This window comes from Oncorhynchus masou, unplaced genomic scaffold (genome assembly GCF_036934945.1).
Source record: "Oncorhynchus masou masou isolate Uvic2021 unplaced genomic scaffold, UVic_Omas_1.1 unplaced_scaffold_1971, whole genome shotgun sequence".
Classification (NCBI taxonomy): Eukaryota; Metazoa; Chordata; class Actinopteri; order Salmoniformes; family Salmonidae; genus Oncorhynchus; species Oncorhynchus masou.
Genome location: NW_027008464.1, coordinates 30,240 through 56,074, shown reverse-complemented (window position 1 = coordinate 56,074; position 25,835 = coordinate 30,240). Strand labels below are relative to the sequence as shown.

At 42.3% G+C, this 25,835-nt stretch overlaps 1 protein-coding gene across 3 annotated transcripts in view; it reads left to right on the top strand.

The window, feature by feature from the left end:
- Positions 1–25,632, top strand: part of LOC135532655 (collagen alpha-1(XIX) chain) — a 49,990-nt gene extending 24,358 nt beyond the window's left edge. For all 3 annotated transcript variants that reach the window (XM_064960121.1, XM_064960119.1, XM_064960120.1), the window contains 6 exons: positions 267–366; positions 15,732–15,855; positions 16,265–16,540; positions 21,343–21,423; positions 24,249–24,416; positions 25,142–25,632. In XM_064960121.1, the coding sequence (XP_064816193.1) occupies positions 267–366; positions 15,732–15,855; positions 16,265–16,540; positions 21,343–21,423; positions 24,249–24,416; positions 25,142–25,240 (848 nt within the window). In that variant the 3' untranslated portion in view covers positions 25,241–25,632. The remainder of the gene's footprint in view (positions 1–266; positions 367–15,731; positions 15,856–16,264; positions 16,541–21,342; positions 21,424–24,248; positions 24,417–25,141) is intronic.
- Positions 25,633–25,835: the final 203 nt, after the last annotated feature.

The following is a 25,835-nucleotide window of genomic DNA, read 5'->3' as shown; positions in this document are numbered from 1 at the left end:
TAACTATATTGTACCATAGGAATGGATCAAACTGGACAGGAGTTTGATGCAAATCTAGAAAGTCCTGACTCAATCCATATTTTTGGATCACCGCACTGGAGTTTAAAACAACACCTTGTAACACCTAGTGCCAGTTTGCTGAGCACAGATCATCTCCATAGAAAGTGTTTTTATTCCAGGTCAGGACGAGGCTGAATCTATGTCAGTGAAGCCGACTTCCTGAGTTTAAACCAGCCCTTCTTGTCCTGTTGTCTCTTTTCTTTCAGGTTTTGATCTGACAGAAAAGTTTCTCCTGAGAAAGGGGGCAGTGACAGAGGAGCGGCCATCATTCCGGCTGGGGAGCAGCCCCCTCATCAAGCCAACAGAGTGAGTAGTGCCCGGCTGGGCCAGGGGGACACTTGGGTGTGACTGGGGGGTAGTTTCATTACTCTGGCCTCACACTTGTTGAGATAATCACAGATCGAGTCATTCAGATCTCCCTTCACAGTTGTATCCTTTAAACAGTATGCATGACAGCAGTTTTGTTGTTCGCCAAAGCTTGCTAGTATCCATGAAATGGGCGTTATCTCTCTAGTCGCTGAGCGTCAAGTCTGTGTGTTTCCTCTGTTCCCTCTCCTTTCATTGAAACTAAGTGCTCACTGATAGCTAGAGGAGGGAGATGGGCCTGCTGGGTCAGGGACATCTTGGGTGTGACTAGAGGGTAGTCTGGCCAGGTCTATTTGGGCACTAGTTACTGTACGAGTCTGTCAGTCAGTGTGTGATCATGTTGCTTTGTTTTGGAATTGACTGAAGTCCTGATCCCTCAGGCCATGTGGCTGTGCTCTGTTGGAGCGGTTTCCATTAAGCTCTGGCTTAACAGCATACAGTACAGCACAGGTGTAGGATCTTAATTTGAGCCAGTTTGCTACAGCAGGAGAAGAATCCTGCAGCAACAGGAAAATCTGAATCATTATATTGTGGATTATAATGAATGGATGTTTTTTTAGGCGTTGATACATTTTTGTGGTAAAGAATCAAGTCTGAAATTTCAAAGTGGAAATTTCAAACTTCAGAATCCTTTTAAAATATCAAATACACTACACGTTCTAGTTCTCCTGCAACAGGGTGATCACGTTAAGATCCAACATCTGTAGGTTGTGTACTAATGATCAAGCTAATGGCCGCGTAGTGTTCTTTACTTGAGATAATTGGAATTGCCAGTCAGAGTAGAGGCTGTGTGACTGAACACTTTGTTGAAACAGGCTCTGGCTTTAGGAGATATACTATAGAGACACGAGAGTAGGCTTACATGAATGTAGTAATGGACTTTTACTATATTAAGTGTGCTAGTGGTTATACTAATGGATGCATTGTGCTTTACTTGAGCTACTGTAAGTCAAAGATAAATATATGCTGGTGGTTTGTATTATGTGAGAACCAGAGGTGAGGTCATGGACGTGCTGGTGTTTATAGTCATGAGAGATAATACCTCAAGCGAACCACCTGATTCGGTTCTGTTTGTCCAGCTTGTTCCAATGGATCTCTATAGACTCTGAAGGAGAGACATACTGCACAACATTCACAGAGTTGTTTAGAGAGTTTATCCACCTATTAAATGGACAAACTCACTCACATAAATCAGTCCCCCACATGGCATAGACCGCCTGGACTGGCCTGAGATTTGAAAACAAGCCAGGATGATATCGGATTTCCGTTGCAGCAAACAAATATTTTCTCAGGGTGTAGGTTTGCCGCCTCCTGTTCAGCTGATATGTGGAATAAACTAAGGTTCCACGCTGGCTCACTGCAGGATGACATCTCGTGTCATCAAGACAGAGAGATCAGAAAGAGAGAGAGACCAGAGAGGGACAGAAAGCTTACCAGAGAGAGAGAGACCAGAAAAAGAGAGACCAGAGAGATAGAGAGACCAGAGAGAGAGAGAGACCAGAGAGACAGAAAGAGATACCAGAGAGAGAGAGAACAGAAAAAGAGAGACCAGAGAGACAGAAAGAGATACCAGAGAGAGAGAGAGAAAGAGAGAGAGAGACCAGAGAGACAGAAAGAGATACCAGAGAGACCAGAAAGAGAGAGACCAGAAAGATATACCAGAGAGAGAGAACAGAGACAGACAGAAAGAGAGAGACCAGAAAGAGAGAGAGAGCGAGACCAGAGATAGGGAGACTAGAAAGAGAGAGAGGCCAGAAAGAGAGAGACCAGAAAGAGGGAGACCAGAAAGAGAGAGAGAGAGACCAGGGAGAGAGAGAAAGATATGCAAGAGAGAGAGAGAGAGAGAAACCAGAAAGAGAGAGAGAGACCAGAAAGAAAGAGAGAGATACCAGAGAGAGATAGCTGAAAGAGAGGGAGGGAGGGAGGGAGAGAGAGAAAAAGAGAGAGAAGGAGGGAGAGAGAGACATGGGGTGAACCCAGATAATTCCATTTGCTTTGGTTAACAAGGGCAAACAGAGATGGACTAGGCTACTGCAAGACGTGTAGAATAATTTGTACAGAATATTGATATACATTCTGATTTGAGGGAGGACAATTACTCAAGGGTAAAGATAGCCACCGCTGGTGGCTATAGCTTGAAAGGGTGCGTCCCAAACAGCACCATATTGCCTACGGACCTGGTCAAAGGTAGTGCACTATATAGGGAATAGAGTACCATTTGGGATGACCCTGCTATGTATGTATGGCCTCCCGGTGATGTTTAAGGCGCAGGGTTTTTTAATAGCCATTTTAATAGATTGTCTAGAGATGAAGGACTACGTCATATTGATTTAAGGTCAACAGCGGCGGGGGAAACAGTGTCACACCTGTACATTTTTTGTTTGTGTAGAGACCTGGTCATGTGATATACTACTGTGGTATATATACAGGTATATGATGCTACTGTGGTATATATACAGGTATATGATGCTACTGTGGTATATGTACAGGTATATGATGCTACTGTGGTATATGTACAGGTATATGATGCTACTGTGGTATATATAAAGGTATATGATGCTACTGTGGTATATGTACAGGTATATGATGCTACTGTGGTATATACAGGTATATGATGCTACTGTGGTATATGTACAGGTATATGATGCTACTGTGGTATATATACAGGTATATGATGCTATATGTACTATATGATGCTACTGTGGTATATATACAGGTATATGATGCTACTGTGGTATATATACAGGTATATGATGCCACTGTGGTATATATACAGGTATATGAATTCCTACTTTATGTTTGGGCTCCCCCCCTACACCCCTCTGAGGGTTAACCTGTGCTGAACATGGAGTATAGGACTCTTCTTCACTTCTACTTGCTCTGCGCTGTGACCGTCCTGTGTGGCTCAGTTGGTAGAGTGTGGTGCTTGCAACACCAGAGTTGTGGGTTTGATTCCCACGGGGGACCAGTATGAACTTGTATGTACTCACTATTGTAAGTCTCTCTGGATAAGAGTGTCTGCTAAATGACTACTAATGTAACCTGTTTGGTTTTTACTGCAGAGACTCATGTGGAATCATCAGCAGAACTGGAATGATAAGCAGTATTCACATTATACAGGATCTTATCAAATGAAAGTGTGTAACAACGAGATGTCTATGAGATGGATGGACGATACCCCGCACGTTTAGTGGCAGCAGTGGGACGGTTTCCCCAGCTGGTTTAGGAAGACCAGTGTTTTTCACAATATCCATTATTCCATCCGTATGGTTTTGGCTTTGCTAAAGAACGACCTGACCTGTCGTCCTCTTGGGGAAGACAAGACGCAGGATATTCTTTGTGTTTTACAGTACATTACACAACTGTAAACACACACACTCACACACACTGTCCTGTCCTCTCTGGTCAGTGAGAGGAATCACTGAGGCAACATGTTTCTCCAGCCAGTCCCTGTATATCCTCTTCCTCCTCTATGGCCTGGGCTGGCCTGCTGTGCCTGAACCTGTTGGAAGGAGATCAGAGTGAAGGAAGGCAGAGAAACAGAGAGAGAAGGGGAGAGTGAGAGAGGGAGGGGAGGGGGAGGAAAGTGACTGACAGACAGACAGACAGATAAATGGGAGGGGGAAGGGGGAGAGAGAGATCGATGCTGAGAGAGATAAAGCGGGAGAAGAAAGAATGCAAGAGAGAGAGAGGGTGTGAGAAAGAGGGGGAAGAGAGAAGGGAGAGGGAAGAGAGTTTGTGTGAGAGGGGGAGGGAGAGGGAAGGGAAGGGAGGGAGGGAAGGGAGAGGGAAGAGAGAGTGTGTGTGAGAGGGGGAGAGAGAGAGGCGAGACACCGCATTCATCTCCAATTATCTGAGTACTTTGACAGGTGATGTTGCCTGTCAGCTGGGAGGTCCGGTGGAGGGGGACTTGAGAAGGAGGTGGGGGGACAGCATGAGGTGCAGAGGACCTCCCCTTTCTCCCCTTTCTCCCCTCCTCCCCTCCTCCCTTTCCTTCCCCCTACCACCACAACCTCCAAACATCTCTCTTTTACTCAGGAAAGGCAGAGGGGCTCGACTGGCAGCTCCCAGGCCAAACTGATACTCTTAGTGGACTGATTGTGTGAGGATCTCTCCTCTCTTAGTGGACTGATTGTGTGATTAATACTGTTCCACAGAGATGGAGGGGTCTCTCCTCTCTTAGTGGACTGATTGTGTGATTAATACTGTTCCACAGAGATGGAGGGGTCTCTCCTCTCTTAGTGGACTGATTGTGTGATTAATACTGTTCCACAGAGATGGAGGGGTCTCTCCTCTCTTAGTGGACTGATTGGATTAATACTGTTCCACAGAGATGGAGGGGTCTCTCCTCTCTTAGTGGACTGATTGTGTGATTAATACTGTTCCACAGAGATGGAGGGGTCTCTCCTCTCTTACTGTTGTGACTGTTCCACATGGAGGGGTCTGTGGACTGTGATTAATACTGTTCCACAGAGATGGAGGGGTCTCTCCTCTCTTAGTGGACTGATTGTGTGATTGTACATTGCGTCTGTATGCCAAGATCAATGACAGGTTCTGGAGTTCACAATGAAATCACATACCACTGTCTGTCTGTCTATCTGTCTGTCTGTCTGTCTGTCTGTCTGTCTGTCTGTCTGTCTGTCTGTCTGTCTGTCTGTGGTGATGTATGTCTGTCTGTCCGTCTATGATGCTGTCTGTCTGTGGTGCTGTCTGTCTGTGGCGGTGTCTGTCTGTCTGTCTGTCTGTCTGTGGTGATGTATGTCTGTCTGTCCGTCTATGATGATGTCTGTCTTTGGTGCTGTCTGTCTGTGGTGGTGTCTGTCTGTGCTGTCTGTCTGTCTGTCTGTCTGTGGCGGTGTCTGTCTGTCTGTCTGTCTGTCTGTCTGTCTGTCTGTCTGTTTGTCTGTCTGTCTGTCTGTGGTGATGTATATCTGTCTGTCCGTCTATGATGCTGTCTGTCTGTGGTGCTGTCTGTCTGTGGTCCTGTCTGTCTGTGGAGGTGTCTGTCTGTCTGTCTGTCTGTCTGTCTGTCTGTCTGTCTGTCTGTCTGTCTGTGGTGGTGTCAGTCTGTCTGTCTGTCTGTCTGTCTGTCTGTGATGCTGTCTGTCTGTCTGTCTGTCTGTCTGTCTGTCTGTCTGTCTGTCTGTCTGTCTGTCTGTGTGTGGTGCTGTTTGTCTGTGGTGCACTTTTGTATGTTGGTGCTATGTCAGTGAGTTATGGATGGTGCTGCTGGATGGTTGTGTTGTTGTCTATTCATGAGTGGGTTTGGAGTTGTTGCATTTCTATATCTGTGTGTTGCTGTACTCTAGCCTGTAATGTTAGTCTTAGTGTGTTACTGTAATCTGCCCTGTAATATAAGTATGTGTGTTACTGTATTCTACCCTGTAATGTTAGTCTTAGTGTGTTACTGTATTCTACCCTGTAATGTTAGTCTCAGTGTCTTACTGTATTCTGCCCTGTAATGTTAGTCTTAGTGTGTTACTGTATTCTGCCCTGTAATATAAGTATGTGTGTTACTGTATTCTACCCTGTAATGTTAGTCTTAGTGTGTTACTGTATTCTACCCTGTAATGTTAGTCTCAGTGTGTTATTGTATTCTGCCCTGTAATGTAAGTCTCAGTGTGTTACTGTATTCTACCCTGTAATGTTAGTCTCAGTGTGTTATTGTATTCTGCCCTGTAATATAAGTATCAGTGTGTTACTGTATTCTACCCTGTAATGTTAGTCTTAGTGTGTTACTGTATTCTTCCTGTAATATAAGTATGCGTATTACTGTATTCTACTCTGTAATTTTAGTCTCAGTGTCTAACTGTATTCTGCCCTGTAATATAAGTTTGTGTGTTACTGTATTCTACCCTGTAATATAAGTATCAGTGTGTTACTGTATTCTACCCTGTAATGTAAGTCTCAGTGTGTTACTGTATTCTACCCTGTAATATAAGTATCAGTGTGTTACTGTATTCTACCCTGTAATGTAAGTCTCAGTGTGTTACTGTATTCTACCCTGTAATATAAGTCTCAGTGTGTTGCTGTATTCTACCCTGTAATATAAGTCTCAGTGTGTTACTGTATTCTACCCTGTAATGTAAGTCTCAGTGTGTTACTGTATTCTACCCTGTAATGTAAGTCTCAGTGTGTTACTGTATTCTACCCTGTAATATAAGTCTCAGTGTGTTGCTGTATTCTACCCTGTAATGTAAGTCTCAGTGTGTTACTGTATTCTACCCTGTAATGTAAGTCTCAGTGTGTTATTGTATTCTACCCTGTAATATAAGTCTCAGTGTGTTGCTGTATTCTACCCTGTAATGTAAGTCTCAGTGTGTTACTGTATTCTACCCTGTAGTGTGTTATGTATTCTGCCCTGTAGTAAGTCTCAGTGTGTTACTGTATTCTGCCCTGTAATATAAGTTTGTGTGTTATTGTATTCTACCCTGTAATATAAGTATCAGTGTGTTACTGTAATCCTATAATGTAAGACACAGTGTGGTACTGTAATTTATCCTGTAGTGTTAGTCTCAGTGTCTTATTGTAATCTATCCTATAATGTAAGTCTCAGTGTGTTACTGTATCCTACCCTGTAATGTTAGTCTCAGTGTGTTACTGTAATCTAGCCTGTTATGTTAGTCTCAGTGTGTTACTGTAATGTATCCTATAATGTAAGTCTCAGTGTGTTACAGTATTCTACCCTGTAATGTAAGACTCAGTGTGTTACTGTAATCTACCCTGTAGTGTTAGTCTCAGTGTGTTATTGTAATATATCCTATAATGTAAGGCTCAGTGTGTTACTGTATTCTACCCTGTAATGTTAGTCTCAGTGTGTTACTGTAATCTACCCTGTAGTGTTAGTCTCAGTGTGTTACTGTAATCTATCATATAATGTAAGTCTGTGTGTTACTGTATTCTAGCCTGTAATGTTAGTCTTAGTGTGTTACTGTAATCTATCCTATAATGTAAGTCTCAGTGTGTTACTGTATTCTACCCTGTAATGTAAGACTCAGTGTGTTACTGTAATCTACCCTGTAATGTAAGTCTCAGTGTGTTATTGTAATCTATCCTATAATGTAAGTCTCAGTGTGTTACTGTATTCTACCCTGTAATGTTAGTCTCAGTGTGTTACTGTAATCTACCCTGTAGTGTTAGTCTCAGTGTGTTACTGCATGTAATGTAAGTCTCAGTGTGTTACTGTATTCTACCCTGTAATATAAGTCTCAGTGTGTTGCTGTATTCTACCCTGTAATATAAGTCTCAGTGTGTTGCTGTATTCTACCCTGTAATGTAAGTCTCAGTGTGTTACTGTATTCTACCCTGTAATGTAAGTCTCAGTGTGTTACTGTATTCTACCCTGTAATATAAGTCTCAGTGTGTTGCTGTATTCTACCCTGTAATATAAGTCTCAGTGTGTTACTGTATTCTACCCTGTAATGTAAGTCTCAGTGTGTTACTGTATTCCCCTGTAATATAAGTCTCAGTGTGTTGCTGTATTCTACCCTGTAATGTAAGTCTGTGTTACTGTATTCTACCCTGTAATGTAAGTCTCAGTGTGTTACTGTATTCTACCCTGTAATATAAGTCTCAGTGTGTTGCTGTATTCTACCCTGTAATGTAAGTCTCAGTGTGTTACTGTATTCTACCCTGTAATGTAAGTCTCAGTGTGTTACTGTATTCTACCCTGTAATATAAGTCTCAGTGTGTTGCTGTATTCTACCCTGTAATGTAAGTCTCAGTGTGTTACTGTATTCTACCCTGTAATATAAGTCTCAGTGTGTTGCTGTATTCTACCCTGTAATGTAAGTCTCAGTGTGTTACTGTATTCTACCCTGTAATGTAAGTCTCAGTGTGTTATTGTATTCTGCCCTGTAATGTAAGTCTCAGTGTGTTACTGTATTCTGCCCTGTAATATAAGTTTGTGTGTTATTGTATTCTACCCTGTAATATAAGTATCAGTGTGTTACTGTAATCCTATAATGTAAGACACAGTGTGGTACTGTAATTTATCCTGTAGTGTTAGTCTCAGTGTCTTATTGTAATCTATCCTATAATGTAAGTCTCAGTGTGTTACTGTATCCTACCCTGTAATGTTAGTCTCAGTGTGTTACTGTAATCTAGCCTGTTATGTTAGTCTCAGTGTGTTACTGTAATGTATCCTATAATGTAAGTCTCAGTGTGTTACAGTATTCTACCCTGTAATGTAAGACTCAGTGTGTTACTGTAATCTACCCTGTAGTGTTAGTCTCAGTGTGTTATTGTAATATATCCTATAATGTAAGGCTCAGTGTGTTACTGTATTCTACCCTGTAATGTTAGTCTCAGTGTGTTACTGTAATCTACCCTGTAGTGTTAGTCTCAGTGTGTTACTGTAATTCATATAATGTAAGTCTGTGTGTTACTGTATTCTAGCCTGTAATGTTAGTCTTAGTGTGTTACTGTAATCTATCCTATAATGTAAGTCTCAGTGTGTTACTGTATTCTACCCTGTAATGTAAGACTCAGTGTGTTACTGTAATCTACCCTGTAATGTAAGTCTCAGTGTGTTATTGTAATCTATCCTATAATGTAAGTCTCAGTGTGTTACTGTATTCTACCCTGTAATGTTAGTCTCAATGTGTTACTGTAATCTACCCTGTAGTGTTAGTCTCAGTGTGTTACTTTCTACCCTGTAATGTAAGTCTCAGTGTGTTACTGTATTCTACCCTGTAATATAAGTCTCAGTGTGTTGCTGTATTCTACCCTGTAATATAAGTCTCAGTGTGTTGCTGTATTCTACCCTGTAATGTAAGTCTCAGTGTGTTACTGTATTCTACCCTGTAATGTAAGTCTCAGTGTGTTACTGTATTCTACCCTGTAATATAAGTCTCAGTGTGTTGCTGTATTCTACCCTGTAATATAAGTCTCAGTGTGTTACTGTATTCTACCCTGTAATGTAAGTCTCAGTGTGTTACTGTATTCTACCCTGTAATATAAGTCTCAGTGTGTTGCTGTATTCTACCCTGTAATGTAAGTCTCAGTGTGTTACTGTATTCTACCCTGTAATGTAAGTCTCAGTGTGTTACTGTATTCTACCCTGTAATATAAGTCTCAGTGTGTTGCTGTATTCTACCCTGTAATGTAAGTCTCAGTGTGTTACTGTATTCTACCCTGTAATGTAAGTCTCAGTGTGTTACTGTATTCTACCCTGTAATATAAGTCTCAGTGTGTTGCTGTATTCTACCCTGTAATGTAAGTCTCAGTGTGTTACTATATTCTACCCTGTAATATACGTCTCAGTGTGTTGCTGTATTCTACCCTGTAATGTAAGTCTGAGTGTGTTACTGTATTCTACCCTGTAATGTAAGTCTCAGTGTGTTACTGTATTCTACCCTGTAATGTAAGTCTCAGTGTGTTACTGTATTCTACCCTGTAATGTAAGTACAATTTCTATCTTTCTTTTTAACTTTCTTTTTATCTCTCTCAATATTCTGTTTCTTATGACACCACTGAACACATCAGTGAAATTGCAAATTTATTGTTTCCAACTGAGGTTATTCTCTCGCTCTCTGTATTCTCTCTTTCTATTCTTTGTTCTCTCTCTCTATTCTCTCTTTCTATTCTTTGTTCTCTCTCTCTCTCTATTCCACCCACACACACACTTTTGAGTTTGAAAGAAAGTGCTTGCGTTCACACTTTCTTTGATTGTTTGCATATTCATACTCTATGCATCAACGAGGTAACATATTCGTTCCGAGCTTGATCTGGTTGTGCTTCTTGTTTGTTTCTTGAACACGAGCTGACGATGCAAGTCATTTTGGAATCCATGATTAGATTTCTGTCAGACTCACTTTGTCAAAGAGTGAAAGAAGAGGGCAAATAAAATAGTTTTCAGAAAGTTTTGTCACTAAAGTGGAACCTTGTTTTTCCCCACAACCCCCCAGCAGTAAGAGGGAAACCTTTTTAAATCAATGTTTTGACGATCAATCTTTCTGTGGGTGAATGAGAAATATTCATCAAATGAAGCACTTCTACACCAGAGGCTAAAACAAAGGGTCCTAGTTTTGAACTAGAGGATTCAAACAGGTACCACTGGACAGGCACCACTAGACAGACACCACTGGACAGGCACCACTAGACAGGCACCACTAGACAGACACCACTAGACAGGCACCACTAGACAGGCACCACTAGACAGGCACCACTGGACAGGTACCACTAGACAGGCACCACTAGACAGGTACCACTAGACAGGCATCACTAGATAGGTACCACTAGACAGGTACCACTAGACAGGCACCACTAGACAGGTACCACTAGACAGGCACCACTAGACAGGTACCACTAGACAGGTACCACTGGACAGGCACCACTAGACAGGCATCACTAGATAGGTACCACTAGACAGGTACCACTAGACAGGCACCACTGGACAGGTACCACTGGACAGGTACCACTAGACAGGCACCACTAGACAGGCACCACTAGACAGGCACCACTGGACAGGCACCACTAGACAGGCACCACTGGACAGGCACCACTGGACAGGCACCACTGGACAGGCACCACTGGACAGGCACCACTGGACAGGCACCACTAGACAGGCACCACTGGACAGGTACCACTGGACAGGCACCACTAGACAGGCACCACTGGACAGGCACCACTGGACAGGCACCACTAGACAGGCACCACTGGACAGGCACCACTGGACAGGCACCACTGGACAGGCACCACTAGACAGGCACCACTGGACAGGCACCACTAGACAGGCACCACTAGACAGGTACCACTAGACAGGTACCACTAGACAGGCACCACTGGACAGGCACCACTAGACAGGCACCACTAGACAGGCACCACTAGACAGGCACCACTGGACAGGCACCACTGGACAGGCACCACTAGACAGGCACCACTAGACAGGCACCACTAGACAGGCACCACTGGACAGGCACCACTGGACAGGCACCACTGGACAGGCACCACTGGACAGGGACCACTGGACTGGCATTCAGAAAGGAGAGGACTTTAAATGTGTTTGGGGGGGGAAAGCAAACCAAGTCCAAAACCAAGTCCACTTGATAGGAGCATGTGTTTGAGCCACAGATGGTAAGCTGTGGAGGAGGGGTGTGTGGGGTGGTGTCAGTAACGTATAACCCTTGACATCTAACCCTTAGGGTTCAAGTGTTCCAGTGTAGATAATGTGTGTAAATGACCTCAACAGGCTCATTTACACATACAGTGGAAATACAGTGGCATGCGAATGTATTCACCCTCCTTGGCATTTTTCCTATTTTGTTGCCTTACACCCTGGAATTAAAATATATTTGTGGGGGGGTTGTATCATTTGTTTTACACAACATGCCTACCACTTTGAAGATGCAGAAGGGTTTCATAGCAAAGGGGGTGAATACATACGTATGCACGCACCACTTTTCAGTTGTTTTTTTAAACAAGTTATTTTTTTCATTTCACTTCCCCCATTTGGACTATTTTGTGTATGTCCATTACAATGACATTGAGATGAAAATCTACTTAAATTATAGGTTGTAAGGCATCAAAATAGGAAAAATGCCAAGGAGGGTGAATACATTCGCATGCCACTGTATTTCTATCTAATGTTAGTATGTGTAAATGAGCCTGTGAATACCTTTGCAAGGCCCTGCACCGTGAAGAACAGCTCTCCCCTGGAGAACAGCTTGCAGTTCAGTGAGACCTGTGATATTAAAGGTTCCATGGAAATTAAAAGTACATGTTTTAGTCCCCTCTCTGGGTTCAATTAGTCAAATTCCTTCATTGTATCTCTCTCCTTATTCCGTACACATAACTATCCCACTGGGAACACATTAGTCAGTATTGTTTTCACCAACGTGGAATAGATGTGGAATTGGCGTCTGTGCCCAGATGGGATCTCTGCTGTTTTATTCAGGAATTCCAGATCATTCTTTTAGGTGGAATCTCAGGGAATAAACCTCTAGTTTTATGAATAGTCCTGCTCATCTCTCTCCATTTAGTTGCAATATAAATGTTCTCTTTTTGCCCCAAGGCGACGATTCACCTTCCCAGTCTCTCTCTTTCTCTCGCCTACCCTCAGAAAGCATTTGATCTTTCTGTGGCTTTAACCTCGCTGCATATATATTTTAATCATATGCTGTGTCAACGTTCTGTGAGAATTCAAGGGACACACACGGCAGGAGGGGTATGTCTCTGAGAGAATAGGTCATGATCTATGAAGAGGAGAACTCATTTCCGGCCTATCTGAAGTGAGCTTAGTCTCTTGCTTACTCTTTAGTTACCTCTCTCTCTCTCTCTCTCTCTCTCTCTCCCCCCTTTCTCTCTGTCGCTTGCTGAATGTCTCTCTCCATCTCTCCCACCTCTGTCTCTCTCTCTCTCCTTCCTTCCTTGATCTCTCAGTCCATCTCTATTCCGCTGTCTGTTGCCCTCTCCTTCTCTCTCTCTTTCTCTCCCCATGTCTTTGAATGGCCTTGTCATTGCATCATTGCGATTTCTGCTAAACTTGAAAGATTGTGTTTCTGGTGCTTCACTTTCAGCTGTTAATGCATTACTATAGTCAAATCTGAGGTTCAGTTTGAGGGGTTCAAGTGTTGATTCAACAGGATGGAAATAGGAAATAGGAGGAGAGAAGTATCAGTGAAGAAATGGAAGAGGAATAGTGTGTTAGTGTTTCTATAATGAATGAGGTTCCATCTACAGTGGGGAGAACAAGTATTTGATACACTGCCGATTTTTCAGGTTTTCCTACTTACAGAGCATGTAGAGGTCTGTAATGTTTATCATATGTACACTTCAACTGTGAGACGGAATGTAAAACAAAAATCCAGAAAATCACATTGTATGATTTTTAAGTAATTAATTTGCATTTTATTGCATGACATAAGTATTTGATCACCTACCAACCAGTAAGAATTCCGGTTCTCACAGACCTGTTAGTTTTTCTTTAAGAATCCCTCCTGTTCTCCACTCATTACCTGTATTAACTGCACCTGTTTGAACTCGTTACCTGTATAAAAGACACCTGTCCACACACTCAATCAAACAGACTCCAACCTCTCCACAATGGTCAAGACCAGAGAGCTATGTAAGGACATCTGGAATACAATTGTAGACCTACACAAGGCTGGGATGGGCTACAGGACAATAGGCAAGCAGCTTGGTGAGAAGGCAACAACTGTTGGCGCAATTATTAGAAAATGGAAGAAGTTCAAGATGACGGGCAATCACCCTTGGTCTGGGGCTTCATGCAAGCCTCATCAATGATCATGAGGAAGGTGAGGGATTAGCCCAGAACTACACAGCAGGACCTGGTCAATGACCTGAAGAGAGCTGGGACCACAGCCTCAAAGAAAACCATTAGTAACACACTACGCCATCATGGATTAAAATCCTGCAGCGCACGCAAGGTCCCCTGCTCAAGCCAGCGAATGTCCAGGCCTGTCTGAACTTTGCCAATGACCATCTGGATGATCCAGAGGAGGAATGGGAGAATGTCATGTGGTCTGATGAGACAAAAATAGAGCTTTTTGGTCTAAACTCCAATTGCCGTGTTTGGAGGAAGAAGAAGGATGAGTTCAACCCCAAGAACACCATCCCAACCGTGAAGCATGGAGGTGGAAACATCATTCTTTGGGGATGCTTTTCTGCAAAGGGGACAGGCCGACTGCACCATATTGAGGGGAGGATGGATGGGGCCATTATCGCGAGATCTTGGCCAACAACCTCCTTCCCTCAGTAAGAGCATTGAAGATTGGTGGTGGCTGGGTCTTCCAGCATGACAACTCCCAAAACACACAGCCAGGGCAACTAAGGAGTGGCTCCGTAAGAAGCATCTCAAGGTCCCTGAGTGGCCTAGTCTCCAGACCTGAAGCCAAAAGAAAGTCTTTGGAGGGAGCTGAAAGTCAATATTGCCCAGCGACAGCCCTGAAACCTGAAGGATCTGGAGAAGGTCTGTATGAAGGAGTGGGCCAAAATTCCTGCTGCAGTGTGTGCAAACCTGGTCAAGAACTACAGGAAACGTATGATATCTGTAATTGCAAACAAAGGTTTCTGTACCAAATATTAAGTTCTGCTTTTCTGATGTATCAAATACTTATGTCATGCAATAAAATGCAAAGGAATTACTTAAAAATCATACAATGTGATTTTCTGGATTTTTGTTTTACATCCCGTCTCTCACAGTTGAAGTGTACCTATGATAAAAATTACAGACCTCTACATGCTTTGTAAGTAGGGAAACCTGAAAAATCGGCAGTGTATCAAATATTTGTTCTCCCCACTGTATGTTGGTGGTACCATCCCCATTACATTCAGTGTTCACAATGTGCTAGAGAGGTTCTGCCAGCAGTGTTGAACTGAAACGTCTTGTCTTCTTTGTTAATAAAAATAACAATGTTTTCTTTCTAAGCTATATACTGTAGTTAGTCATGGTCTTGTGTTTTCTAGTCGAGACCTGTATGTGAAGTAAGTGGAATTTAATTGAAGTTTGAATAAATTTTTTTTTGATTTGGAATGACAGCGATGCTGAAATAAATTGTCACGCCCTGGTCTATATTTATTATGTTATTTTCATTTATTTGGTCAGGCCAGGGTGTGACATGGGTTTATTTGTAGTGTGTTTCGTCTTGGGGTTGTGTGGGGTGTATAGATTGGTCTGTGGCTGCCTGAGGCGGATCTCAATCAGAGTCAGGTGATTATCGTTGTCTCTGATTGGGAACCATATTTAGGTAGCCTGGGTTTCACTGTGTGTTTGTGGGTGATTGTTCCTGTCTCTATGTTTGTTGCACCAGTCAGGGCTGTTTCGGTTTTCGACGTTTGTTGTTTTGTATTGTTTGTGTTTCGTCATAATTAAAGATGTATCGAACGAACCACGTTGCATTTTGGTCCGATCCTTATTCCACCTCTTCGTCAGAGGAGGTAGAAGAAAGCCGTTACATAAATGTAATCTGGCTGGATGAATCATGTTTGGCATAAAATTCTAGCTTTATATGTAAGCGGCCATTTTGCGCTAGGCGGCTATAGAAGAACGTTGTCAAGTGATTCAATTTGATTGGTTTTCTTACTACACAGTCATAGAAAGCTATAAGTCATCCAGCATGATTATTCATATTCATTCTGAATGTTTATTTTTGACAGTCCATTTAGCAAATTTATATACTAATTTTATGGGTAAAATCTTCTACGTTAGCTATTAATGCTCTTCCAACCAAGACTGAAAGTTCCGAAACAATATTTTCACTGTTAGGCCCATTGTTAAGTTTCATATATTTTTGTGATTCAATTTCACAATATGCAGCTCGAACAATGTACATTTTTACTTTCAGATTGGTGTTCCCCAACGGTCTGTCCAGTGAATATTCTCTAGTTACCACCTTCCGGCTGAGGAAAACCACTAAGAAAGACCGCTGGTATCTGTGGCAGATATTTGACCAGACGGGAGGTACCCAGGTAGGTCTGAATGTCCACTATAAGGATATTCATGATGTCTGGATGTAAAGCATTGAATTGGGTTTGGATCTATATTGATTTATTGGTTGGTTGATTGACTGATCAGTCGATCGCTCACTGACTCTGCCAGTTCGCCCGGCAGGTCAGTCGGTCCATCGGCTGGTTGGCTGGTAGGGCGCTTGGCTGGTAGATCAGTCAAGTCGGTTGGCCGTGTGGTCAGTAGGTCGGTCTGTCGGTTGGTTAACCATTGGTTAATTGATCAACGTTTTCATGCCATGACTGATGCTTGTATCTACCATGACCCTGATGGTAATGAATGGAAGGCAACACTTTACCAGCAGGTATAAAGCTTTACAACTTGTTATGAGACAATATAATGTCTTACAATCTCCTCCGGCTCTATCTTCAGGTGTCTGTAGTGTTGGACGGTGCTAAACGAGCAGTGGAGTTCTCAGCCCGGGGCCTTCTGAAGAACAGCCTCCACTACACCTTTAAGAGCCGAGACCTGCACACCCTGTTTGACCGCCAATGGCACAAGCTGGGTGTGGCGGTCCAGAGCAGCATCGTCTCCATTTACATGGACTGTAAACTAATAGAGAGGAGGCTGACAGACGAGAAGCATGAAATCGACCCCAGTGGATATACGCTGATTACAACCCGGGTGGAGGATGGACGGCCTGTAGATGTACGTTTAGGCCTAAAGCCACAATCTGGACATATAACCGCTCTGAAATACATAGACGGAGCATGACTGACAGTCCATGAGATCGACATTATACTTTTAAACATACAGTAACTATATATGGTTGCATTCAAGGGCAATGTCTAGAAGGGTCCCAGCAAACCGGGAACATTCCCAGAACATTAGCTAAGATTCCCATTAAGTTCTAGTTAGGGTTTTATCTAACACTAGGATGATAACATTCCTTTTAATAACAAAATATTTTATTTTTCAAAAAATATTTTTAAATTAAATATCGTTGGAATATTCTCCTTACATTCACTAAAATGTTGTGCACAACACCTGTAACAATCATCACAGAACATTCCTCAATAGTTCTCATTAGTCTTCCAGGTAATGAAATAACACAGTGTACCAGTAATGTTTTCCAAGCAAACCAAAATTGGCTCTGTGAAAGTTCCTAGAACATCTGTTAGGTTGTCGCAAATGTTCTCGTGACACAAAAACGGTCCATTCATGGTGATGAATGTTTAACATTTGCCTGATGTTGCGAGAGCATTCCTACAACACATTTCATCTGTTCGTTAAAGGTTCCCAGAATGTTTCATTAGGTTGTGGGAACAGTCTGGTGGGATCATTGAGGGTTGTCGTGTCTTTGGCTATACCGGATTAAGTGTTATGACATGCTGTTCTATAAAATCATTTCTCTGTAATTAATATTACCTAATTGAGCTAATCATATAAATGTAATTAACTAGAAAGTCGGGGCACCACAAAATAATATTTATAGAGCTGTTATCTTCCGAATAAACTCTTAAAGACCTAGTAATATTTTACATCAATAGCAGTCAATATTAATCGTCACCTTATTTCAGTCTCATCTGAAAGTTGTAATTTCTTGGTTATCTTCACAAAATATTTATTTACTAAATACCTAACTAATCACACAGAATTACATATACACATTGATTACATATGATGTCATAAAGGAAAACGTCCCTAGCGGACGGAACAGATATGACAGCTGGTTACACAAAGGACGGGGTTGGGTTTAAGTGAAAGAGCGGGAAGATTTGAGGAACAAAGGGAGAAGCTATGTCTCTATCGGGCTGTAGGCAGCTACTCTATTGTAAATACAGAATCTTATGCATTCTAAATTACCGCCCATTTGGAAAAGAAAAATGCAATAAATATTTACTCTGAGCTGCGCTTCAATAGGTTGGTGGTAGATGGAAGGCCGTGTTGCACAACAGAGTCATTTGTCCATTGAAGAGTGTCCGTGGTGGTGAAACGGTTACGTTGTAGTGTCGTCATAGTGTGGTAGATGGGATACTCTGTCCGTCCTGCCCTAGCCCACGTTTACAGCTGCTGTTGCTAACTCAACGGCTAGGATGTCTCACTTCTTTAGTGAGTAAGAGTTCAAAGTTTATACCATTCACAACCAAAGCTCACGCTGAGGTTGGCTTAGTTCTGTAGTTGACATGTTAGTCCTTTTTAACGTATGGACCGTCGTCCTATCATCCTCGGAACAGGAGGTTACATTTTCGTCAAGGCTTTATATCGTGGAGGGAGAGAAGGGTGTGTTTCATAGTTTACAACCCATGTCTCTTCACAGGGGCGGGCCACTGATTGAGCAGAGCTCTAACCTTATGAAAACCCAAATCTCTCATCTTTTCACAAATAATTTTATATTTAAACATTTGAATTGCACAACAATTCCATATGAATCTGAAAATGTGTAGACTTTCCCAGATATAGTTTAGGTCGTCCTGTCATCAGTCATAATGTCTCAGATGACAACTGAACTGACATCATATTCATGAAGTACCAACGCATATTTTCAACTGGTTCTATTACCGAAATATGGATCCTTTTCCTCCACTTGTTTGATGTTCCCAGACTCTCTATGAGTCAAGAGAGAGGGAGGGAGGAAGGTATTTATGGGGGGTCATAAACCTTACCCACAGGTAACGTTCTCCTAACATTCACTAAAAGGTTATCCAAAGGCCAACATCATGACAGGGTACAAAACAAAATATATGTTCCCAAAACACCAAAACTGTCCAGTTATGTGGATGATTCTACAATGTTTCTTTTAGCGTACAAAACACATTCACCTGATGTTACAGGGATGATCCCAGGTGGAAAGGGTAGGCAACAACACATCTGCCATGCTGATCCTCAACAAGGGGGACCCTCAGGGGTGCATGCTTGGTCCCCTCCTGTACTCCCTGTTCACCCAAGACTGCATGGCCATGCACGATTCCAAAACCATCATCATGGGAATGGCGCCGGAGGGGATGGCTGCCATTTTACAGGCTTCTAACCAACTGTGGAATTTAGTGTGTTTTTTCGCATTGTTTGTAACTTATTTTGCATATAATGTTGCTGCTAGAGTCTATTATGACTCAAAAGAGCTTCTGGATATCAGAACAGTGATTTCTTAACTAGAACTGGACAAAGATTTTTTTAATAGGTCTGACACAAAGGATATACTGCTTCTCCTATACCAGGCCCAAATCCTTGTCATTCACGTGAAGAAAAGATGGAAATACAGGGGACGGAAATAGGGGTGCCTTGTGAGAATTTGTCGGTGAGTGAGTAACCCGCCTCTACCATCCGTTCTATTGGCCAACGTGCAGTGACTGGAAAATAAACTGGATAATCTCCGCTCGAAACTATCCTACCAACGGGACATTAAAACCTGAAATATCTTATGTTTCACCGAGTCGTGGCTGGACCACGACACAGATTTTATACAGTTGGCTGGGTTTTCCATGCATCGGCAGGACAGAACAGATACGATAAGATGAATCACAGCTGGTGTCTAATATTAAAGAGATCTCAAGGTATTGCTCGCCTGAGGGAGAGTACCTCATGATAAGCTGTAGACCACACTATCTACCAAGAGAGTTTTCATCTATATTTTCCGTAGCTGTAGCTATCTATTTACCACAACAAACCGATGCTGGCACTAAGACAGCACTCAATGAACTGTATAAGGCAATAAGCAAACAAGAAAATGCTCATCTAGAAGCGGCGCTCCTAGTGGCTGGGGACTTTAATGCAAGCAATCCTTTTTACCTCATTTCTACCATTATGTCACATATGCAACCAGAGGGAAAAAACTCTAGATCACCTCTGCTCCACACACAGAGATGTATTCAAAGCTCTGCCTCACCCTCCATTTGGCAAATCTGACCATAATTCTATCCTCCTGATTCCTGCTTACAAGCAAAAACTAAAGCAGGAAGTACCTTTGACTTGCTCAATACGGAAGTGGTCAGATGACACGGATGCTACGGTACAGGACTGTTTTGCTAGCACAGACTGGAATATTTTCCGGGATTCATCCAATGGCATTAAGGAGAATACCACCTCAGTCACCGGATTCATCAATAAGTGCATCGACGACGTCGTCCCCACAGTGTCAGTACGTACATTTCCCAACCAGAAGTCATGGATTTACAGGCAACATCCTCATGAGCTAAAGGCTAGAGCTGCTGCTTTCAAGGAGCGGGACACTAATCCAGACGCTTATGAGAAATCCCGCTTTGCCTTCAGACGAACCATTAAACAGGCAAAGCGTGAATACAGGACTAAGATTGAATCCTACTACACCTGCTCTGACGCTCGTTGGATGTGGCAGGGTGTATAAACCATTACAGAATATGAAGGGAAACTGGACAGCTGTGTGATCACGTTGTCCATAGCTGATGTGAGCAAGACCCTTAAACAGATTACCATGACGTGTACTCAGAGCATGCACGGACCAACTGGCAAGTGTCTTCACTGACATTTTCAACCTCTCCCTGACCGAGTCTGTAATACCTACATGTTTGAAGCAGACCACCATAGTCCCTGTGTCCAAGGAAGTGAAGGTAACCTGCCTAAATGACTACCGCCCTGTAGCACTCACGTCGATAGCCATGAAGTGCTTAAAAGGCTGGTCATGGCTCACATCAACCCCATCATCCCAGCAACCCTAGCCTCATTCCAATTCGCGTACAGCCCCAACAGATCCACAGATGACGCAATCTCAATCGCACACCTCACTGCTCTTTCCCACCTGGAGAAAAGGAACACCTATGTGAGAATGCTGTTCATTGACTACAGCTCAGCTTTCAACACCATAGTGCCCTCAAAGCTCATCACTAAGCTAAGGACCCTGGGACTAACAACTCCCTCTCCAACTGGATCCTGGACTTCCTGACAGGCCTGTTGTATTCGGCGCATGTGACAAATAACATTTTATTTGATAACTGAATGTTTGCGTAACTGGACAGTTTTTGTGTTTTGGGAACATATCTCTTGACCAGTCAGTGTTACCACAATCTAATGAAATATTCTTGGAACCTTTAAAGAACAGAGGAAATGTGTTCTGGGAACGTACTTGTAATATCTCATGTTTTTTGCACCCTTAAAGAACCATTCTAGAAGCGGAGGCCCAACTGGACAGCTTTTGTGTTTGGGGAACATATCTTTTGTGATGTACCCAAAAGTTCCCACCAGACTGTTCCCACAACCTAATGAAACATTCTGGCAACCTGTTAAAGAACAGTTCTTGAATGTTCTTGAAACATCAGGCAAATGTTTTCTACAAGCATTCTAAAATAACATTTGCCGCGAACAAACAAATGTTCTGGGAACTTTCACAGAACCAATTTTGGTGTGCTGGGGTTGCTTAGTTTCGGTCAAAGAAACATGTTTCCTATTTCAAAATATACATTGTTAGCTTTTTAAAAAGTATTTTTTCTCTATATCTGAATCATCATAATGTCCCTAACAGATGTCTTTCTCTCCAGATCGAACTGCAACAAATCCTGATCTACTGTGACCCATACCTGGCTGAGATGGAGACCTGCTGTGAGCAGGCAGGATCTACGGTAAGATCTTTTACACTCCTTTCATGTACAGTGCACATTTTAGGACATACATGAGACCTTCCACGTGGCTTGATATACAGTAGAGCTGGGTCATTCAATTCTTTCCCTATGAATTCCAGAGTATTTCTAGTTTTCTGTTCTACCTGAGAATTAATTGCACCCACCTGGTTTCCCAGGTCTAAATCAGTCCCTGATAAAATTTATATATATATATTTTTAAATGTATCTGTTATTTTACCAGGTAAGTTGACTGAGTACATGTTCTCATTTACAGCAACTACCTTAGGGAATAGTTACAGGGGAGAGGAGGGGGATGAATGAGCCAATTGTAAGAGGGGAATATATATTTTTAAAGCAGTGAAACTGGCTTCTTGGTCGATATTTGAATTTAAGGACAATATGTAATATAATCTGGTTGTGTTTGTCCTTCTTGAAAGCTGAATGATGTTTCTTTCATAGGGGACATCTTATCCAGGTTACTGTGCAATATCTTTGTGACAGCTGCTGATGTAAAACGGGATTTATAAATACATTTGATTGATAGATTGATAGATAGATATTCTTCTGTTAGCTCATATTGCAGAACAGGTCAATGACCTTACGACCTGTGGATGAATCCCAAATAGCACCCTTTTCCCAGTATAGTGCACTACGTTTGACCAGAGCCCATAGGAAAAAAGCGTGCAATTTGGACTGCTAACTGTGTTTAAAAGGAGAAGTGACCTTTGACATTTTGACAGTTAGGCCTATATGTATTCATGTCCATGTTGTCATCTCAGTGAGTGTTGGGTTATGTTGATTCAATGTGCTAGGTCACATGTGGTCTATATGGTTGGAAATAGTGTGTATCAGTGACCTCTCACCTTTGGCCTATGCCAGTTATAATATATATCCATAACCAGGATGTTATCTCAGTGTGCATTGAGTTTCAGTACTGGGGCTCAGTCAATATGGTAGGAAATAATGTATTGGCATTCAAAACCTTAAGTATTGTCCTTTCCTCATTCCCCTGGGACAGTCATCTAGTTCCACTGTAATTCAGGTATCTCATTGGGTCAATGAATCATTGGACATTAACTGATTATAAATACGGTAGTGGTACTGGACTGTTATTACATTTCAGACTATTTGAGAACTGCATTTCAACATGTGTTGTATTATAATTGTCCGGTTTCCTATACCCAAATTAAGCCTAATCCTAAACTAAATAGCACTTTGAATGGAGATTTTACATTGCTTTCTAGACCAAAATTCTTTCAAGCACTGGACTCAAGTTCAAGTGAACTAGAAAACATAATTGAATAACAACATGAAATGATTAGGCTTAAGGTGGTTCCAGGAAACTGGCCCTTAAATAACAGAGCAATGTGTCTAAACAGTTTGTATGCAGTGGACATATATAAAATAGTCCAAATTGGTGAAGTGAAAAAAAAAAAAACTTGTTTCAAACCATTTAAAAAAATAAACAACTGAAAAGTGGTGCGTGTATATGTATTCAGCCCCTAAATAAGATCTGGTGCAACCAGTTACCTTCAGAACTAATTAACAAATGAAATTAAGTCCACCTGTGTGCAAGTGCCACATGATCTGTCACATGATCTCAGTATATGTACACCTGTTCTGAAAGGCCCCAGAGTCTGCAACATGACTAAGCAAGAGGCACCACCAAGCAAGCGGCATCATGAATACCAAGGAGCTCCAAACAGGTCAGGGAGTGGAGAAGTACAGATCAGGGTTCGGTTATAAAAATCCATTATTATAAAATTGAAAGAATATGGCACTACAACAAACCTGCCAAGAGAGGGCCGCCCACCGAACTCACAAACCATGCAAGGAGGGCATTAATCAGAGATAACCCTGAAGGAGCTGCAAAGCTCCACAACGGAGATTGGAGTATCTGTCCATAGGACAACTTTAAGCCATACATTCCACAGAGCTGGGCTTTATGGAAGAGTGGCCAGAAAAAAGACATTGCTTAAAGAAAAAAATAAGGAAGCACGTTTGGTGTTTGCCAAAAGGCACGTAGGAGACTCCCCAAATATATGGAAGAAGGTACTCTGGTCAAACAAGACTAAAATTGAAATTTTTGGCCATCAAGGAAAGCGCTATGTCTGGCGCAAACCCAACACCTTTCATCACCTCAAGAATACAATCTCCACAGTTAAAGCATGGTAGTAGCAGCATCATACTGTGGGGATGTTTTCAACGGCAGGATCTGGGAAACTGGTCAGATATGAAGGAATGATGGATGGCGCTAAATACAGGGACATTTTTTAGGAAAACCTGTTTCAGTCTTCCAGAGATTTGAGACTGGTACAGAGGTTCACCTTCCAGCAGGACAATGACCTTAAGCATACTGCTAAAGCAACACTTGAGTGATTTCAGGGGAAACATTTACATGTCTTGGAATGGCCTTGTCAAAGACCAGACCTCAATCCATTTGAGAATCTGTGGTATGACTTTGTACACCAGCGGAACCCATCCAACTTGAAGGAGCTGCAGCAGTTTTGCCTTAAAGAATAGGCAAAAATCTCAGTGGCTAGATAGAGACATTCCCCAAGAGACTTGCAGCTGTAATTGCTGCAAAAGGTGGCTCTACAAAGTATTGACTTTGGGGGGGGGTGAATAGTTATGCATGCTCAAGTTCTGTTTTATTGTCTTATTTCGTGTTTGTTTCACAATAAAAATATTTTGCATCTTCAAAGTGGTAGGCATGTCGTGTGAATCAAATGATACAAACCCCCCAAAAATCTATTTTAATTCCAGGTTGTAAGGCAACAAAATAGTAAAAATCCCAACTGTAAATCTTTGTATTGATCCTACAGTGTGAGCCTAGCAGGGAGGGCCCTGGTGCTGGAGGGGTGACTCCCAATCCCTTGGATACAGATGGAGCAGGCCAGCTCCCCCGGATGCTCTCCCAGCCCGTCCAGCCAGCTCGGGTCCAGCGGGTCCAGCATTCCAGCAGTGACAGATGTCAATGTTCAGCAGAAAAGGTACAGTCCATAGAAATATCCTGCGTCCCAAACAGCACTATTCTCTCTTTTGTGCACTACTTTTGACCAAGGCCAATAGGGAATAGGGTGCCATTGTATTCAATAAACATTTTTAGTAAAAGTATGAATTTCAGCACCCTTCGGAAGGACTTCTTGTTGTACAGGACAAAAATAGGTACAGGTAAGCGTTTTCAGAATTTCAAGTATCGACTGGTGGCAACTCAATGTTGTTGCCAGCAAATCGTGCGACCCCTTATCAATACTCAACTCAACCTCGATATAGGAGATCGGAGTTGAGCAATCCTCAGCTACAATCTGTCCAAACAGCAAATATAATCCTAATGGGTTGGAGGGTTCTGTTCTAATGGAACCATGCATTCAGATATCCCACTGCTGACACCAAACGTATTAAACAAGAAAATAAATACCAAATTAAAGCACATTTATGCCAATGGGTTTTCTTGGATGCCAACCAAAGGCAGGAAATAAAAGCTTATTAGCAGTAATTTGGCACAAATATGTAGTTGCTTTGTTTGAGGCATGGCCGCCATCTCCAGAGGTGGTTCCACTAATGTCCATGGAAGTGTGCTGAAAGCAGACTTCAGACAGAGGGACACCTTGGGGAATTTCTCAGGTCTTTGGGGAGTTTTTAATGTGTGGATGGACAGTCATTAGCAAGCTAGTTCAGGTAAATTACATCAATTAAATGTTCTTGTTCTTTGTAGGGTGATCAAGGTCTACCAGGCTTGGCAGGACTTCCAGGACAGAAAGGCGATCAAGGAGACAAGGTAAAGGAGATGTTGAATATCTATCTGGCTCAATAAATACCATCATGACTGTGCAAGTGTACACAAGTATTGTACCTGTAGAATTCAGTTACAATTCTAACAGACATAAAGCTGTTGTGCTTCCTTAGTTACATATTTCAGGGAGAGAGACAAAGACGGAGACGGAGAAAAGACAGACGGAGAAAAGACAGACAGAGACAGAGAAAAGACAGACAGAGAAAAGACAGACAGAGAAAAGACAGACAGAGAAAAGACAGACAGAGAAAAGACAGACAGAGACAGAGAAAAGACAGACACAGAGAGAGAAAAGACAGACAGAGAAAAGACAGACAGAGAAAAGACAGACAGAGAAAAGACAGACAGAGAAAAGACAGACAGAGAAAAGACAGACAGAGAAAAGACAGACAGAGAAAAGACAGACAGAGAAAAGACAGACAGAGACAGAGAAAAGACAGACACAGACAGAGAAAAGACAGACACAGACAGAGAAAAGACAGACAGAGACAGAGAAAAGACAAACAGAGAAAAGACAGACAGACAGAGATGGAGACAGACAAAGACGGAGACGGAGAAAAGACAGACAGAGATGGAGAAAAGACAGACAGAGACAGAGAAAAGACAGACATAGACG